A 16910-nucleotide genomic window follows, 5' to 3' on the forward strand; every position below is an offset into this window, starting at 1 on the left:
TTTTGAGGCAGCATCCCCAAGCGCATTACGGTGATCTCTTAGCATTGGCACGGTTATGTCATCCAAGGGGGAGTGTTGTAAAACATTTGGAGTGGACTTCCATAACCGGCCCGTTAAATGTCCTATTGTGCAAGGCCCATGGCCGAAGGCCCATTGCCTATTTCCTATTCATAGTCGGTTTATGTTTAAGGCATTGTACTACTATATATATGTAACCTCTATTGGATGAAAGACATAAGTTAATAAGAATAAGAGAGAAACCTCGTTGGATTTCTCTAACTTTCATAACACTCATAAATTTTATCGCATAATTTTTAGCATGATACATTTTAAATATCTTGTAAAGAAAACCTTATAATTAACCTTGTCAAACCTTATAAATACCTTGTAAACCGTTTACAAGGTATTTATAAGGTTTTACAAGGTATTTAATTTTTTTAGATTAGATTGTAAAATATTTTAAACATCATATAAATACATAGTCAAACCTAATAAATATTTAGTAGTTACTTATAAAGAACTTGTAAAACTTTTAAAATACATTGTCAAACATTTTAATTTTCTTATAAATACTCTGTAAGACCTTATAAATACCTTATAAAAAAATCTTAAAATCTTATAAAAATGGTCAATAAATAATACTTTGCAGCGAAATGTTTTTTGAGAATTTGTTAGAAATTTTCTTTTTGAGATACTCTTTTCAAAAATACAATTTTTGAATATTTTCATTTTTGCCATTTTTTACACTATTACAATATGTTAAATTAATTTTTAGAAATTTTTTTTAGGTTTGGGTTATCTATTTTACATTTAGGATATAGTTTTTAGGGAGTAGGGTTTAGTATTTGAGGTTTAGGGTTTAGAATTTTGTCATTTTATATACTAAAAAGAGGTATTTTTGAAAATAGACACCATGAAAGAGTATTTTTGAAAAATGAGATAGAAAATCCCCAATGTTTTTTTCTCATTTTTTGACTTATTTATTTTTCAAATAAGATTGAAATGGTCAATAATAAATAAAATATGGTAAACCTGAAAATGAACAGAAAAATGAATAATTTTTAAAAGAGAATGGTGTTTCTCAAAATTTCTCAAGAAAATATCTAACTTTTGAACTGTTGGAAATAATAGATATAAGTTTGTATTATTTATAAAAAAACACAAAAAATTAGATGATATGTTAAAGAAATTTTTTTGGTGAAGTTTCAAACTTGTTATAAATATATCTAGTATTGTATGTATCTATTATATGTGTATTAGTAGACTTGTTAACCCTAATGTTGTATTACTATATATGTTATATCTTATGAGATAAATTAATACAACAGAACAATTTTCTAAACCTCTTGTTTCACGTTATCAGATTAAAAAGAAAAAAAGAAAAAAACCTAGCAGCCGTCTGAAGCCGTGACTACATCATCTCCCATTGCCAATGGTTTACCATCGTTATTGAGATAAGTGACATCTATCAAATTGGTTTATCATCAAGATTCCATCATAATAGTTTTGTTATTGATCGACACATGCTCATGTTGACATGTTGTTGTTGATGCTCCGTATATTTAACTCCACCGTATACGATTTGTATAGTTTAATCATCGTTCCACGAGGTTTAATGTGTCTTATTGTTGCTTCTTGCTTTATTATTTACTGTTTCATGGTTTGATCTGGTTCACTATTTAGTTTGATTATGAAAAAAAATAATAATAATAGTAATACATTTATCTTTCAAAGTCTTAGAAACTGAATGCATTATTTATTATTATAATGTTTACTGAATCATTGGCTTTTGATATCTAATAGTATTAATCGGTATTAATCATTGGCTTTTGGTATCTAATAGACTAATACATCATACTTTGATATAATTCGTAATAGGGTATAATCGGTCATGGTGTATACGATGAGATGATCAATAAGGGCAAAATTCCTTTAACCAATATATTATTATTATTTTTTTTCTCCAAAAACCAAAAGCCACCGTCGTCGAGCTAAGTACTATTTTAACCAATATATTATATATAGATTTAATTGGTTCAATGGCATAGTTATATAGAATTTGTTTGTCTATATATAATAGATTCACCCATTATTACATGATGATTCACGGAGAACACGTTTTCCATGAATTGGTATTTGTTGATTATATAGTTTGATAACCGGTTGATTTAAGAAAGCAAAAACAACTATAATTGTTTATGTTCAGTATACACATCTTTACTATCCGTAATATATATATATATATATATATATATATATATATATATAATTATATGCCTTGATAAAACGTTTTAGATTTTTTAATAAAATCTTTAGTAAAACAGAAAAATAAACGTTTGAATAAGAAAAAAAATGATACTTAATACTTATTTAGCATTCATTTATATGATTGTTTATAATGTTTGTGATTTACTTTATTTGTTTAATCACAAATTTACATCTAATTAAAATTATATATAATATTATGATGAAATATTTTAAATCATATATCCAACCTTCTTTAGTGAATAAATTGAAAATTTAGTAACAAATTACTAAATAATGATTATTGATTATATTTTTTTGGCATCACTTCTACGAGGAGGTTTAAGTCCAAGTATATGACCATATAAATTCACTAGTTCTTTAGAATAATTTAAAGAAAGTAAATGACTAAAAGTATGTAATACAATATATACAAGTCAACTTGATTCCAATTATTACCAAAATTATATAATAAAAAATAATATCATTGGTGGAAAGATATTAGAAAAATATATATTCTACTTGTCACAAAATATTGTTGTCATGTAACTATGTAAGACACCATATAGTGAAAAATAAATTTACAAAACATTATATGTATATATATATAGTTTTTTTTTTTTGTGAATGAGTAAAATTATGAGATGTTTATGCATCACATATTTTTGACTTTGTCTATTCTTTATAGTGAATATGAATTCATGCAAAGAAAAAAGAAAATGTCACATCAATATAAGAAAGTTGCTATAAAAGTGATTATAAATGTGGATTTGATATCTATATTAAGTGGCGGTCATATCGACTTGTTTGTCCACTAGAAGTGAATAATAAGTACAAGAGGTACTTATCTCATATACATATATGATGATGAAAGAAGCTAGTGTGAGACAATTTCCACTATTCACTACAATATTAAGAAGTAATAGAAAAAGTATTGAAAGCTCTTGAAGATTATTTATGCTATTGTCTATGGGAACACAGATGTGCTATAATCTCCTTATTACTCTCAAAGTTAAAAGGGTCTAAGATATAATACATAACACAATTTGAGAATGTTATATAGAGTGGGATTCAAATCAAGATTGATAGACATGAAGTGTCATCATCTCGAGGGAGAAGAATTAAGGAATCCCACATACAGAGGTGATGAAATTGATATAAGATTATGTTCACACCCAAAATGAGTTTAATCACTCATATAATAGAGCAAATCTTAAGGATTTGAAAAGTAATCTTGTTGAGACAATAAGCAAAGAAAATACTTTGAAATCATAAGTATTATTACCCAATGCAATAAAAGTATTTTAGAGATTACATGCATTATCTAGAAAATTAAATGCTTTGTGAAAATCTCAATGTTTGGCATGACCGATTAAGTCATTCATGTTCAATAGTAATGCAAAAGAATAATCAAAGATTTCCGAAGTGATTTCTTATGTGTGTTGCTTTACAATGCAAGCTGATTATATGACTTTCACCGATCCCATGAATTTGGAGAGTGTCACTTTTCTGGGATGTATTCAAAAGAGATATTGTGGACTGATCATCCACCATATATTCTTGTTATCAACTTGCAACCTTGAGTTCGCGAGAGTATTTGGTAAATTGACAATGGTGGTGAAATCATTTTAAGTAATTGACATAAATGACTAGATATGTCTATAAATTCACATCAGGCCAACAAATTATCATGAGTACTCCCCATTACAATTGGTTTGGGTCAGTGGGTCAGTGGGTCAGACAGCAGATATATTCCATCTAAATGTGTTATACATCTTGAGTTGCTCCACCACAGTGATTAAGATGGAATTTGAAAGGATGTTGGAAATAAATCTCTATTGATGATTGAATATCTCGAGATGTAGAGACTGTTGTTTTAGTGAGTCAATCTTTCCAACAAGAGGGGGAGAAAATAAACAGCTGGAAAATAGAGATATTGGAAGAAATTTTCTTGATCTTCGTCTAATAAATGTGCGCTAGAAATTAAAAAGATAATTTATTGGCAAATTTTGCAAAGATGCTAACAGCATGCAAGAGCAATTTTATGACCTTGAGTGAAAAAAGTCACATATACCAGTTGTTCTCCAATTAATGTCCTAGAAAGATAAGATTAACTGCTAGTAAGTCTAAAAATCGCATGAATTGTAATAGACATATGGTTCCAAATATAAGCATCCTCGAAAGAAAAGGAGCATAAATTAATTTGGCATCGATGAAGCAGAGAGTTATGAAAAATCTCTAGAAGAGATCTAGAGACTTAGACATGAGTAAGAAAGAGATTCAGGTACCTGAGAATCATAATGATAGGAAATTTCAACAAGTTGAGGTATGTCTAGAATGAAAAGGAACCAGCAAATAAATTGATGTCGTAAATATTTTTGCATGCAATATTGCAATTGATGATGTTAGGGATGAAAATCGAGGATCATAAATCGCAATTAATAGAAAAGTTTTATTGAAAAGTGTACATAAAGAATGATTGATTAATCATTGAAACAACCGGACCCGTTTTCTTTAATTATAATAATATAATTAAATATCCCATAATATTTAATTACAATCCAAATAATAAACCAACAACAAATCAACATGCACAGCGGAAGACAAACCAAACCAACTCCAATTTAATATAAATACCATATCAATTAAAACCAATAAAAATCATCAATACAATATACTTTCTAACCATTTTATCCATCAACCTAACATGCTTCTACGCAAGGTTCCACCATTAATAAACATAACCAAGACCAACAACACAAAACCGAGAACCTAGATCATCATCCTTCTCATCGCCATGATTCCACGCTACACATGCATTACTTGTACCACAAACACAATGAGATGTGTGAGTATTACCAGATATACTCAGTGAGGCGATCCTCCCATCTACGAGCTATACACACAAGCAAATCAAGAGTACAACCACAAATAAAACATAACAAACCAGTCATTGAACAGGTCACCCAATAACACATTCAACACACCTACATATCATCACACAAAACAAGTCATACAACCCAATCGCTCAGATAAGCTCATGGTCACACACTCACCTTAACAACTGATTCACAAAAATAACTACAACCAAAAGAGAGGCTCTCCAATATCCAAGAACAACCAAACTCGCTCCTACAACCAATCAAAACAACAAACAAACATTGAAAACAAACTGCCAGAATAATCAGAAAAGAACAACCTCACAAGTGAAACGAAATAAAAAAGAACCGTTAACTTTCCAATCCCTCCAGTGAAAACCAAGGTCTATATGTTTAGAATATTCCCACAAACATTCAGCACGATTGGATCTCAGATGAAACCGCAATCGATCCCAAAACACCCGCTGGTCTCAATCCGCGAATGAGAAGAAACGCCCCACAAAACTGGCGATATCTCCTAGAATATTAGCTTAAATTCACTTGTATTAAAAGAAGAGTGTACGAAAATCTTTTAGCTACAACCCTGCCAAATATCAATACATTTTGAAACGATTTGAGCAGTCGGATCCTCCTTCTCCCAAACCCTGACAGTTCAGATTCTCTCTTTACTCAAAAGAAAAAGGTTGATCTTCGTCTCTTTCTCCTTTACACCAAATAACCAAGAGTTATCTCTCTTTCTCTCCCTCTCTCTGAGCAACCAGCGGCGACAAACTCTCCAACTAAAGTAAAGGGAAGCAATCCTTGTAGAGAGGAATTAAGGCCTCCTTAATTAAATCAGAAAATAACTAAACCAATAATTAATTAAATCATCCTTTTGTTTAATCAATAAATCGATTAAGTTAATAAACCAGCAGTGAGTAAAACCAAATCCACTTTAATTACCGATAAAAAAAAATTCCCATATTCATATTTTTCAAGACACGAACGTTGCAATCATTGAAAAAAGTAACTATGAAATAGTTCAAATCTCTTTAAGAGATAATATTTGGAATTGTAGTCGTTATACTTGAAAATGTAAAATGAGTGGAACATAAGTGGATCTGTATAAGAAATTAAGTATGTGTAGTAGTACACTGATTCTCAGAAAATACTTATGAGAGATGTATTTTCTTTTGGTGGAAACAACTATTCTAGATCCCTTATTAGTTTGACAATAAGAGTAAGACTTGATTCAGTCTAGTGAGAAGATTTTCAAACTGTCAGAAGTTTCTTTAAAGTGATCATATTGCTAGAAACAATATTTTATAGTTCTCGAGAAAAAGTTTTGTAGACTTTAGACATCTTTGAGGAGAAAAGGGTGAAAGTTTGTTTCTATGAGAGTATCCTAGATGTAGATCATTGTTATTGATCTTAGGGATCTCATAGTGGGTTGAAAATAGATCAGAAACAAGCTAAGAGAAGATCTTAGAGTTGTGTAAATCCGAGATTGACAGTGACTATAATAGTGTTCAAGAAATATTTTCAAGAAAGTTTGAGGATGTAGGCATTTTCTGAACTCGATAAAAGAAAAAATTGTATGTGTCTCTTCTGCACTTAAAAGTGGTTCTTACTAAAAGAAATCTATAAGAACAAGTGCAAAATATGTTGATGATGAAAATATCATCTTATCTCCGGTAGAGATTTCACATACCAAGGAATATATGGAAAATAATCAATAATGAAATATTACTCCTAAAAGATGGAGAAATCGGATTGTATAAGATCAGATAGTTCACGAAATTTTTTGAGGTTTAGGATTTGATATTTGATGAAAGAGATGTTATCTCAAGATGCTTACATATTCAAATGACTTGAATTTCAATGACCCAGTAGAATATAAGATGATCATATGAGTTTGTACATTAAAGCACTGTTTATAACAGTTCAGAACGTTGATATATATGATCATAATATATAACCTGAAGATGATGCTTTCAGGGAGAAATATATGATCATGTGTGTGGTTGTACTTTTTTTCCTTTATCATGGTTTTTATCCCATTGGATTTTTTCATGAAAGGTTTTTAACGAGACAACAAAAGAACACTCGAAAGATATATATCTGAAGATATTTATTATGATTGCAATGGTGAAAGACTATCATCTTTAAAGTCTTTGACATACATTGATGAGATCGTGAGAGACGAAAATAATGATCAAGATGAGTCATTTAAGAGACCAATATCCTATAGAAGAATGGTGATGTAAGGTGATATACATGTCCTACAAATTTGTTCAAGTGAAGATTTGGCGAACCATTTACCAATGTGTTTCCCAACCGCTACTTTCAAGAAGCTACTTCATCATATTGGTTCGGTCATTTCGAAGATTTCAAGTGATGTACTTAAGACGGGAAGTAAAAGTGCGCTTCACTCTTTTTTCCTTTACCATAGTTTTTCCCAATATGTTTTCCTGATAAGGTTTTTAATGAGCCAACATAGAGAAAGTGTTATAAATATATCTAGTATTGTATTGATATTCATTATTTGCTCGTTATTAGTAGACTTGTCAACTCTAATATTATATTACTATATATATGTTATATTCTATAAATAGATTAACAAAAGAGAACAATTCCCTAAAACTTCGGTTTCTAACAAAACATAGAGCAAGATTAATGGGGTGTTCATATATTGGGGATCTTATGTACTGTTTGGTTTTTTAATGAATTAATTGTGTACTGTTTTGAATTCTAAGAACCCTTGATCTCTTAATTAAAATTGTATCCTCCAATAGTAGTATATAATTATGGGTCTCTTATTTTGAAAATATTAGTTTTTTGAAAATTTAAAAGTTTAAATAGATTAGAAGTAGTATAAATGATTAAACATTTAAGATGTTATAAAAATGGGAAACTATTACATTTAATTAATTTTTAAGCATACATAACATAAAACAAACATAATACATTTTACAATAGAAGTGCAATTCATAAATAGAGAAAATGGTTAATTGTAATACTCATTTACCCCAACTCGTTCACTGAATTTTACCTTACCCTGCTTCAAGGCACATATGTCCTGTTTTTCCATCACTTGTTCTTCTTACTATGCCTCTGCACTCGCAACTCTAATTCATTTCACCTGCATTTTTTAATCATCTAAAACTTATTAGTTAAATCTTGTATACCAGTCGAAACAGATCATATATATATATATATATATATATTAGGTGAAGAAGATGAGTCAAAAACTGAACACCTCACCTCATAGAACTGTAACTTATCATCATTCGGTGGCCAATCTGGCATATCACCTTTATAGAAGTTATCTATAGCATCCAAGTCCCAAAAGACAGTGGCATCTCCAATGCCTAAAACATACATTCTAAAAAGATTTAGCCATAACTAAAAATAAACAGTATTGCCGCCATGATTATACACTATCTCGATATGAAAACAGTGACAAATGGACTCTCTTTTTTCACACACACAGTTTTACCTGGCACTTGAGGCTTGATCCTGCATATTTTTGTGACGAGTATCAAACGCGCTTTGTTCTCATACCCTGCATCCGTGACTAAAGTTTGGAAAGTGTGAATTGAGTTGTTGATAGGATCCATCACCTCGGATGTTGAATAAGAATTGTAAAGTGAACCGATTTCTGAGTTAACTTTGACTAGACTCTTGAATTCTAACTTCTTTCCCTACAAGGTTAGAAGCAATGAGGTAAGCATCTATCTATCAATCGATCACAAGGATAGGGTAAAGCAAAAGTGCTTCTCCATCTAAGAGAGTAACCTTTTCAAGATTGTAACAATGGAGTCCAGCCTTTGCAAAGAGTTTTTCATAGGGACTACATCCACCCGGCATTATCCCATTATATGTATGGTTGCAGAAATCAACATCAAATCCCTAAAATTACAAATTCAACAAATATTAAATTTGGAATACGAAAGCACAAAACTTGCAAAGCACAAAGAAAAGGGATCAGATAGAATTTAACTCTCACCCTAGTTGCACCCAGTTGCACCCCGCATAGTGGGATTCGAACCTTGTGCGCATGGAGTTCACAACCACTGAGCTACTGTATTTTTCGTTGAACACTTACTGGTTTAATTATATATTTAAACTAAAACACCCGAAAACAACTTTCATTAAAGGTAATATTGTCTTTTTCCATTTAGGGGTTTTGAGAAATTGTTTTGATGAAAAGAGGATATGAGATTTTAGTAGGAAAGAGCAATAACATACCTTGTTCTTAGATAAACTTTGGTCAGTGAAGGATCCAACTCAATTGCTTTGTTTACATCTGCCACGGCCTCTACTCATTGAGAAACAAATCAGACCCAAATCTAATCAAACCACTGAAGTCATATAACACCAAGTTCCAAAAGAAAGACATGCTCTACTACCAAACCCAACAGCCTCTCACAAAACTGAAGAAGCTAAAAGTGAAATCAAATGGAAGAGAGAAAAATTCTTGCAAAGAATCCTAATTTAGGATCAAAAATAAAAAATCAAAGAACCCTAATTTGGGATCAAAAATCAAACAACCCTAATTTGTTTACCTAATCACAACCTCCTCTGATTCCATATCTCCTCCACCGATTCAATCTCCTCCGACCCCAACCTCCTCTGATTCCATATCCTTTAATTCCATCTTCTTACTTTGTCGATTTAGGAGTCCTATGGCGAGAGGGAGACGAAAAAAAAATAAAAGTTGATGATTCAAATTTTTTTCCTTTTTAATTATTTTGTTTGCCAATAGAAGAACACAAGTATGACCTCTTAAATCAAAATTGGATATAGTATATAAGAGACTCCCTTACAATTTTTCTTTTGTTTTGATTTGTTTTCTTTCACCGAAACACTAAAGACCCCTCTATGAACCTCCGGATGGAGAAGGTCTTATATTGTACTTATTTTATTTAGTTATTTTTCACCTCAAACAACGAAACTCATCATCCAATGTCTAACAGTCTTCTGCTCCACCCATTATCTCCTCCTGTACCACCGGCAAGCTCTCCCTCAGCCTCCGTCTCCGGTAACCACCACCAACGTATTCTCTCCTTATTAAAAACATGTTCAGACATGTCTCAGCTCAAGCAACTCCACGCCTTCACTCTCCGTACCACTTACCCTGACGAACCCGCAACTCTGTTCCTCTACGGCAGAATCCTCCAGCTTACTTCCTCCTTCTCCGACGTTAACTACGCGTTTCGGGTTTTCGATTCAATCCAAAACCGTAGCTCTTTCATGTGGAACACTCTCATCAGAGCATGTGCTCACGATGTTTCAAGGAAAGAAGAAGCCTTTATGCTTTACCTGAAAATGTTAGAGAGAGGTGAATCCTCACCGGATAAGCATACGTTTCCGTTTGTATTGAAAGCTTGCGCTTATATATTCGGGTTATCGGAAGGGAAGCAGGTTCATTGTCAGGTTGTGAAACATGGGTTTGGTGGAGATGTGTATGTTAACAATGGTTTGATTCATTTGTATGGTTCTTGTGGATGTTTGGATTTAGCACGGAAAGTGTTTGATGAAATGCCTGAGAGAAGTCTTGTTTCTTGGAATTCGATGATTGATGCTCTTGTTCGGGTTGGGGAGTATGATTCTGCGTTACAACTGTTTAGAAAGATGCAGGAGTCGTTCGAACCAGATGGTTATACAATGCAGAGTGTTTTGAGTGCATGTGCTGGTCTTGGATCTTTGTCATTAGGTACTTGGGCGCATGCGTTTCTGTTACGAAACTGTGATGTCGATGTTGCTATGAATGTTTTGATTAAGAACTCGTTGATCGAAATGTATTGCAAATGCGGGTCTTTGAGAATGGCTGAGCAAGTGTTTCAAGGGATGCAAAAACGTGATTTAGCTTCATGGAACGCAATGATTCTTGGGTTTGCTACACACGGAAGAGGTGAAGAAGCTATGGATTGCTTCGACCGTATGGTTATTAAACCGAACTCAGTCACGTTTGTTGCCCTGCTCATCGCTTGCAACCACAGAGGAATGGTAAACAAAGGACGACAATATTTTGACATGATGGTTAGAGATTATGGTATTGAACCAGCGTTGGAGCATTACGGTTGCATCATCGACTTTGTTGCCGGTGCAGGCTACATCAGTGAAGCTATCCACATGGTGATGAGCATGCCAATGAAACCAGATGCAGTGATCTGGAGAAGTCTCCTTGATGCTTGTTGCAAAAAAGGTGCTAGTGTCGAGCTAAGTGAAGAAATTTCTAGACGTATCATTGAAACAAGAGAAGGTAACCAAAGTTTTAACAGTAGCTACAGTGGTGCATATGTTTTGTTGTCAAGAGTTTATGCTTCAGCTAGCCGGTGGAACGATGTTGGAATTGTCAGAAAACTAATGACTGAACATGGAATTCGAAAACAGCCCGGGTGCAGTTCTATTGAGATAAATGGCGTCTCCCATGAGTTTTTTGCAGGAGACACATCGCACCCTCAGACGAAACAGATATACCAACAGTTAGAAGTGATTGACGACAGACTGAGGTCGATTGGTTATTTACCGGATTGCTCTCAAGCACCATTAGTCGATGCAACAAATGATGGTAGTAAAGAGTACTCCCTCAAACTTCACAGTGAGAGACTTGCCATTGCTTTTGGATTGATAAGCTTACCACCTCAAACTCCAATCCGTATATTCAAGAATCTACGTGTATGCAGCGATTGCCACGAGGTTACTAAACTGATCTCAAAAGTCTTCAACACTGAGATCATTGTGAGAGATCGTGTACGCTTCCATCACTTCAAAGATGGATCCTGCTCTTGTTCAGACTATTGGTAGCAAGAACTAGTTGCAGGGATATTTATAAAAGGGAAAAAACCGTTAAGGCAGTGTATATCATTGATCAATGCAACCAGTTTTGTATAAATCATAAGTTTGGTAAGTCAATCCAATCTTAGCTGAACTAACAACAAACAATTTGCAGCCATATCCTTTCACATCACAGATCAGCTTCAAACTATGAAAGAGAAAGTGATCTCTACTTGATGAAGTCTTCTGCTACTGTTACACCAAAGGAAACAGAGAACAATGTCAGTGACAAAAGCAGCGGTTTGACTTGGAGGAATTAAGCACAAAAGAAACTCACTTTTTGATGATTTTGGCACTAAGACGACAGTCATGTCTGCATTGTTGGGTGGAAGCTGAAGACGCAAAGGGAAAAGCTTCCCGTTCAACGGGCTACGAGTACACACGACAACATCTTCAACATTGCTCTCTTCTTTCAATCTCGTAGTCAGCTCTTCAACACCATTGCCTTTGAAAGTAAACGACATTACCTCCACTGAATCATCTTCAACTTCACCATCATCATCCGCTACATGATAGTATATCACTCTCCCTTCCGACTTCGGCGGCGATCCAATCGCCACTGAATCCGTTGACTGCCACACACACAAAACAAAAAAAAACATCAAGTCAACGAATCCAAGCCTAAAGCATAATACCATTTTTTTTTGGTCAATATGGATTAAAAAAAAAAGTCACCTCTTGTCTAAAGAAACGGTTAGATCTGGAAGGAGATCCAGGTGCGAAATCGAGTGAATCGGAATGATGAAGCGGAGAGGGAGGCTGCTGGTGATCGGAAGTATCAGTGAGGATCTCAACGACATCAACATGCCAAAGAATCCATTCTTGAGTAGCCGATCTATGAGGAATATCATGAGTAACAGAGTTTCTCCAAGGAGGTAAACCACCGTTACCACGAAGGAAGTGACCATAACGAGTCTTGAGCTTAACAAGAGCAGAGTCTCTGATCGGTTCCCAAGCTAAAGACGAGTCAAGACGGCTAGGATTAGTCTGTAGGACTTTTCTTCCGGTGGCTCCGAGAAGAAACGGTTTGTTTGAGGCGGTTAAGTATTTGCCGTAAGCGCTTTTGAGACGGATAAGGTTGGTGGAGCCAGGGACTATCTCAACGGTCCATTTGGCTGCTCCTGCTGAGCCGTTACGTTCTTGAGTTACGGATTCTTCGTCTTCGTTGGCGATTAGGTACTTGTCGTGGTGGCTCCGTAAACGAACCGCTTTGGCTTTTTGAAAAAACTCCATTGATAGAGAGAAATGTTGAAGATGGTGTGTGAATGTATTACAAAGCTGGACGTGAGCTGGGTCTTTTACAGAAAAGGTATTTTTTTTTTTTTTTTTTAGGTATTTATTATTTCTTAATTACTCATTTTCATTTTAATTTTTTGTTGTCTGATTTTTTTTGGGGTCAATTTCACTCTCTCTTCTTTTGGTAATACCTTAAGGTCTTCTAATAATTGTTAGCTTTTTTGTTAATAAAATATATTTGTGGGATCTAGATCTCTGACCAGGATAAATTGATTGTTTAATTGGACATATAAAATTCAATTTTGTTTTGGCTTATTAGGAGTAGAGTAAGTAGAGTAATTAAAATATTGATACAGAGATATTAGCACCGTAATTAAGAAAAATTAAGGTCGCTTAACTTTAGATTTTGGCCTTAGAACGACTGATCTGTCATCTGTGTCATATGAAAATTGAAAACATTATCATGGCCGGCTCACTGGTTTACCGTCTTACGGGAAGGTGCCACGGTCCAGGTCTGGTCACTCCTAAACACTAAACCCCGCTAAAATGTTTTTATCCGTTTTATGATGTTTTTAACTTTCAATGTGTTTCCGGATATCATTTTAAATCTGGAAAAAAGTTTAATAACACTAAAACCCGCTAAAATAATTTTATGATAGTTTAAACCTTAAAACTAAATTATTTGTTTGCACCGACATAAAAGATGGTGAAACAATAGATTCCATCAACGCATGAATAGTTAAATTATTTATTATGGATATTATTTATAAAAAAAAAACTTCATATTTTTGGTGTATTCATTTTCCTATTACAAAACTCTTAGACCATGTATAATGGCGTTGATCACCCAGTTGCTCCCCAAAATTATATTATTAAAAACTAATAAAATAATATAAAAGAGAAAACACTTTTGGTTTCCGATTCGAAATCAATCGGTTCAAATCAGGATCTAATGGAGATGCATTTTTTAAAAAGATTAATGTGAAGAGAAATGATCTGCAATATTTTTTTTATTATTATTTTTTATTATAATTAATTGTAATAAATAATAAAATGAATTGAAATTCTGATTAAACAAACATAACTTTACTATTTCGCGTTGACGGATGCTATTGTTTCATCATTTTTATGGCGACATAAACAAAGAAGATAGTGTGAAGTGACCTTAGTGCATTAGTAAATGGCAAGTTCTTAATGCACAAGGTACCATCACACTTGTAATCGAGTTTCATTCCCTACGAATGTAGGGATTTGGCTAATAGACGGCCAGTTGTGGTTTAATGGTTGACAAAAAAAAAAAAAACAGAAAAACAAATAAGCTAATTTTAATTTTAGTGTTTATAGTGTTAGTTTAAATGTATTTATTTTGGTAGTTTAATAGTGTTAATGAAATTTTTTTGGTAGTTCATAGTGCTAATGAAATTGTCTAAAAGTTTAAAATGTTACCTAATGAGACTTGGTTAAAAATGTGATTTTCTATTTTAAAACTACTGAAAAATAGATTTACGTATACGGCCTTGCTAGGAACTCTAATAATAATCTTTGGTTAGCCTTAACATTAACTATAAACATAAAATGGAAACAACATATAAATTGCATCATTATTAAGATCGTAGCATACACTGAACAACACTTAAACTTAAACTTATTATTTTCTACTCACATGTACATACTTGACACTTGCATTGCAATACATGTCTAAGATGGTCTCAAGATCTTGAAGCTGCGGACTGAGCTCTAACCTCAAGCTCACGTAGAAACTCAGCTACTTTCTTGATGTCCGGCACCACATTCTTTACCGTCTCGTCAGAAAAGAATTCACCTCCCCATTTACAAAGAGAAGGAGTTTTTGATTCGTCTAAAAGTTTTTCCCCTTTAAACTCCTCCATAGCTTTCAAGAGAACCAAAAAGCTTCCCAAGCAAATGTCCATAAACCCGATTGCTTCACCACCAAAAAACGGTTTCCCTTTGCTTATAGACACAAACGCATCCTCTAGTTGCAACAACCCTTCTTCCACTTCTTCCATGGCTTTCGCTTTTGCATCTTCTGATTTGGTGATTGTCGCCAATTTCAAAGCCGGAAACCACTGGATTCTCAAAACAGGAGTTTAGGAATATATATATAAGCTACAATTATTTATATGCATATATACTATAGCATAGACACGAAAACGAAGACGCAAAGAACCAAAATATTGTGGTCTTAGTGTTAAAACAGCCTTAAATCTGATGAGTCTAAATAAATTTAGAACAACCATGTTTATATTAGGAAATAATATGATATTGAGTGTTAGGAAATAATCACTCATACAGGACATACATGATACATCCCCCAAGACCAATCAAGCAACGCATGCACGACAGATAGATCATAGATTCATTGGAGTGTAACACACAAACACTAATTAACGAAGTCCTTGTTATCAACGAAGCAAAACTCCAAAATAAGAATAAGAAACCAGACCTTGTTATCAACGAAGGCAGACCAGAAGCGAGCAAGAGCTCGATCATGAGGATGGGAAGGAAGAATGGACTGTCCAGACGAGTTCCACGTCTCATCGATGTACTCAACGATGTTAAGAGACTCACAAACCGGTTTAGTGTTGTGGATGAGAACCGGAACTTTCTTGTGAACCGGATTCGATTTGAGAAGAAGCTCACTCTTGGATCCAAAGAGATCTTCCTCAACGTAATCATACTCGACGGATTTGAGATGAAGAGCGATCTTTGGTCTTATTGCGTATGGACTGTACCATACTCCCAATAGTTTCACTTCCTCTCTCTCTCCCATTCTTTTTTTTTTTTTGTGTATGGAAGTTTTTTTTTTTTTTTTTTTTTCGGTTTCTAATAAATTGGTGGAGGATGAAGAAGAATCCCCCACGGCTCTTTTATTATTTTTGTTTTAGTTTTTTGTGAGTGGTTCTAAACGTAACGGACATACTTTATGTATTATTATTGCTTGTCAGCACAATATTGCAACGGTTGAAACGATGCTGTTGGCTTGAAGTGCTTTCTCAAGCTATCATTAACTAGTAGGACGTTCCAGATATTTATTTCTAGATGTGGACCACCTTTTAATAAGTTACATACATTTTTTTTTTTTTGAGCCATAGACGTTTTTGTTTTGTTTTCTTAAACACTAAAATAATTCTTCACTCCAACTAATAATTTTCATAAAATAAAAATAAAGTTACAATATAGTTTAAACCTCCATTGGAAATACATATCTATACTTTTTTCAAAAAAAAAGAAAAAAACTTCAAGTCTTAAAACGAAAGAAATATCAAATTTTCTCAACATCTTTCTATCCGTAATCGTCTCTTCAATTTATAATAGGATTTAATCTGTAGTAAACCACGAGATAATTTTTATTTTATTTATATATATATAATATTATGACTTTGTAATATCATTGACTAAATTTTTTTGATTTTTTAAATAGATGATGCAAAAAAAGTTGTGTTATATATATTTTTTTTAACATCTTCATCCTTCATTAATTTGAAATCGATAATACAAATGTATCAATGAGCGTAAAAAGTGAAGCTCCGCATACCATACAACCAAAATTTAAGTATAACAAAAGATACGAGAAGATGAAAAAACATGTTGCTTTCTGTCGTAGATAAGCCTTACACGCTAACATGTTATTCAATCTGTTCTTTTCCTTCATCGTCTTCATCGTCTGATCTTCGTCGTCTGATCTTCTTGTTGGGCTATCTTTTCTCT

At 33.3% G+C, this 16910-nt stretch overlaps 3 protein-coding genes and 1 pseudogene across 4 annotated transcripts; 1 reads left to right on the plus strand and 3 right to left on the minus strand.

Annotated features, from left to right (window-relative positions):
• Positions 1-8010: 8010 nt before the first annotated feature.
• LOC104700778 (UPF0725 protein At4g29550-like) lies at positions 8011-9827 on the minus strand. The gene is made up of 5 exons (XM_087459293.1): positions 9112-9827; positions 8901-9014; positions 8602-8806; positions 8367-8473; positions 8011-8244 (listed from the first exon to the last, which is right to left on the minus strand). The coding sequence occupies exons 2-5, from the start codon at positions 8970-8972 to the stop codon at positions 8236-8238; spliced, it is 393 nt and encodes a 130-aa protein (XP_087315419.1). The 5' UTR covers positions 8973-9014; positions 9112-9827; the 3' UTR covers positions 8011-8235.
• Positions 9828-10070: 243 nt separating this feature from the next.
• Positions 10071-12003, plus strand: LOC104700780 (pentatricopeptide repeat-containing protein At1g59720, chloroplastic/mitochondrial pseudogene; annotated as a pseudogene). Its single transcript, XR_015562360.1, has one exon. The product of XR_015562360.1 is annotated as a pentatricopeptide repeat-containing protein At1g59720, chloroplastic/mitochondrial pseudogene (transcript).
• Positions 11937-13488, minus strand: LOC104700779 (uncharacterized). Its single transcript, XM_010416362.3, has 3 exons — positions 12621-13488; positions 12223-12517; positions 11937-12137 (listed from the first exon to the last, which is right to left on the minus strand). The coding sequence occupies exons 1-3, from the start codon at positions 13176-13178 to the stop codon at positions 12115-12117; spliced, it is 876 nt and encodes a 291-aa protein (XP_010414664.1). The 5' UTR covers positions 13179-13488; the 3' UTR covers positions 11937-12114.
• Positions 13489-14757: 1269 nt separating this feature from the next.
• LOC104700781 (glutathione S-transferase U16) lies at positions 14758-16202 on the minus strand. The gene is made up of 2 exons (XM_010416364.3): positions 15646-16202; positions 14758-15268 (listed from the first exon to the last, which is right to left on the minus strand). The coding sequence occupies exons 1-2, from the start codon at positions 15970-15972 to the stop codon at positions 14891-14893; spliced, it is 705 nt and encodes a 234-aa protein (XP_010414666.2). The 5' UTR covers positions 15973-16202; the 3' UTR covers positions 14758-14890.
• Positions 16203-16910: the final 708 nt, after the last annotated feature.

Source organism: Camelina sativa, chromosome 7 (genome assembly GCF_030686135.1).
Source record: "Camelina sativa cultivar CO46 ecotype springtype chromosome 7, ASM3068613v1".
Taxonomy (NCBI): Eukaryota; Viridiplantae; Streptophyta; class Magnoliopsida; order Brassicales; family Brassicaceae; genus Camelina; species Camelina sativa.

Bases quoted from the DNA above. Each gene is read 5' to 3' on its own strand.
- LOC104700778 (XM_087459293.1), bottom strand. From the start codon at position 8,972: ATGCCGGGTGGATGTAGTCCCTATGAAAAACTCTTTGCAAAGGCTGGA. The intron at 8,807-8,900 runs GTTACTCTCTTA...CTAACCTTGTAG, and splicing joins ATTGTTACAATCTTGAAAAG to GGAAAGAAGTTAGAATTCAA. The intron at 8,474-8,601 runs GTAAAACTGTGT...TGTATGTTTTAG, and splicing joins GATCAAGCCTCAAGTGCCAG to GCATTGGAGATGCCACTGTC.
- LOC104700779 (XM_010416362.3), bottom strand. From the start codon at position 13,178: ATGGAGTTTTTTCAAAAAGCCAAAGCGGTTCGTTTACGGAGCCACCAC. The intron at 12,518-12,620 runs GTGACTTTTTTT...TGTGTGTGGCAG, and splicing joins ACCGTTTCTTTAGACAAGAG to TCAACGGATTCAGTGGCGAT. The intron at 12,138-12,222 runs GTGAGTTTCTTT...TTGGTGTAACAG, and splicing joins AGTGCCAAAATCATCAAAAA to TAGCAGAAGACTTCATCAAG.
- LOC104700781 (XM_010416364.3), bottom strand. From the start codon at position 15,972: ATGGGAGAGAGAGAGGAAGTGAAACTATTGGGAGTATGGTACAGTCCA. The intron at 15,269-15,645 runs GTCTGGTTTCTT...TTGAGAATCCAG, and splicing joins CTGCCTTCGTTGATAACAAG to TGGTTTCCGGCTTTGAAATT.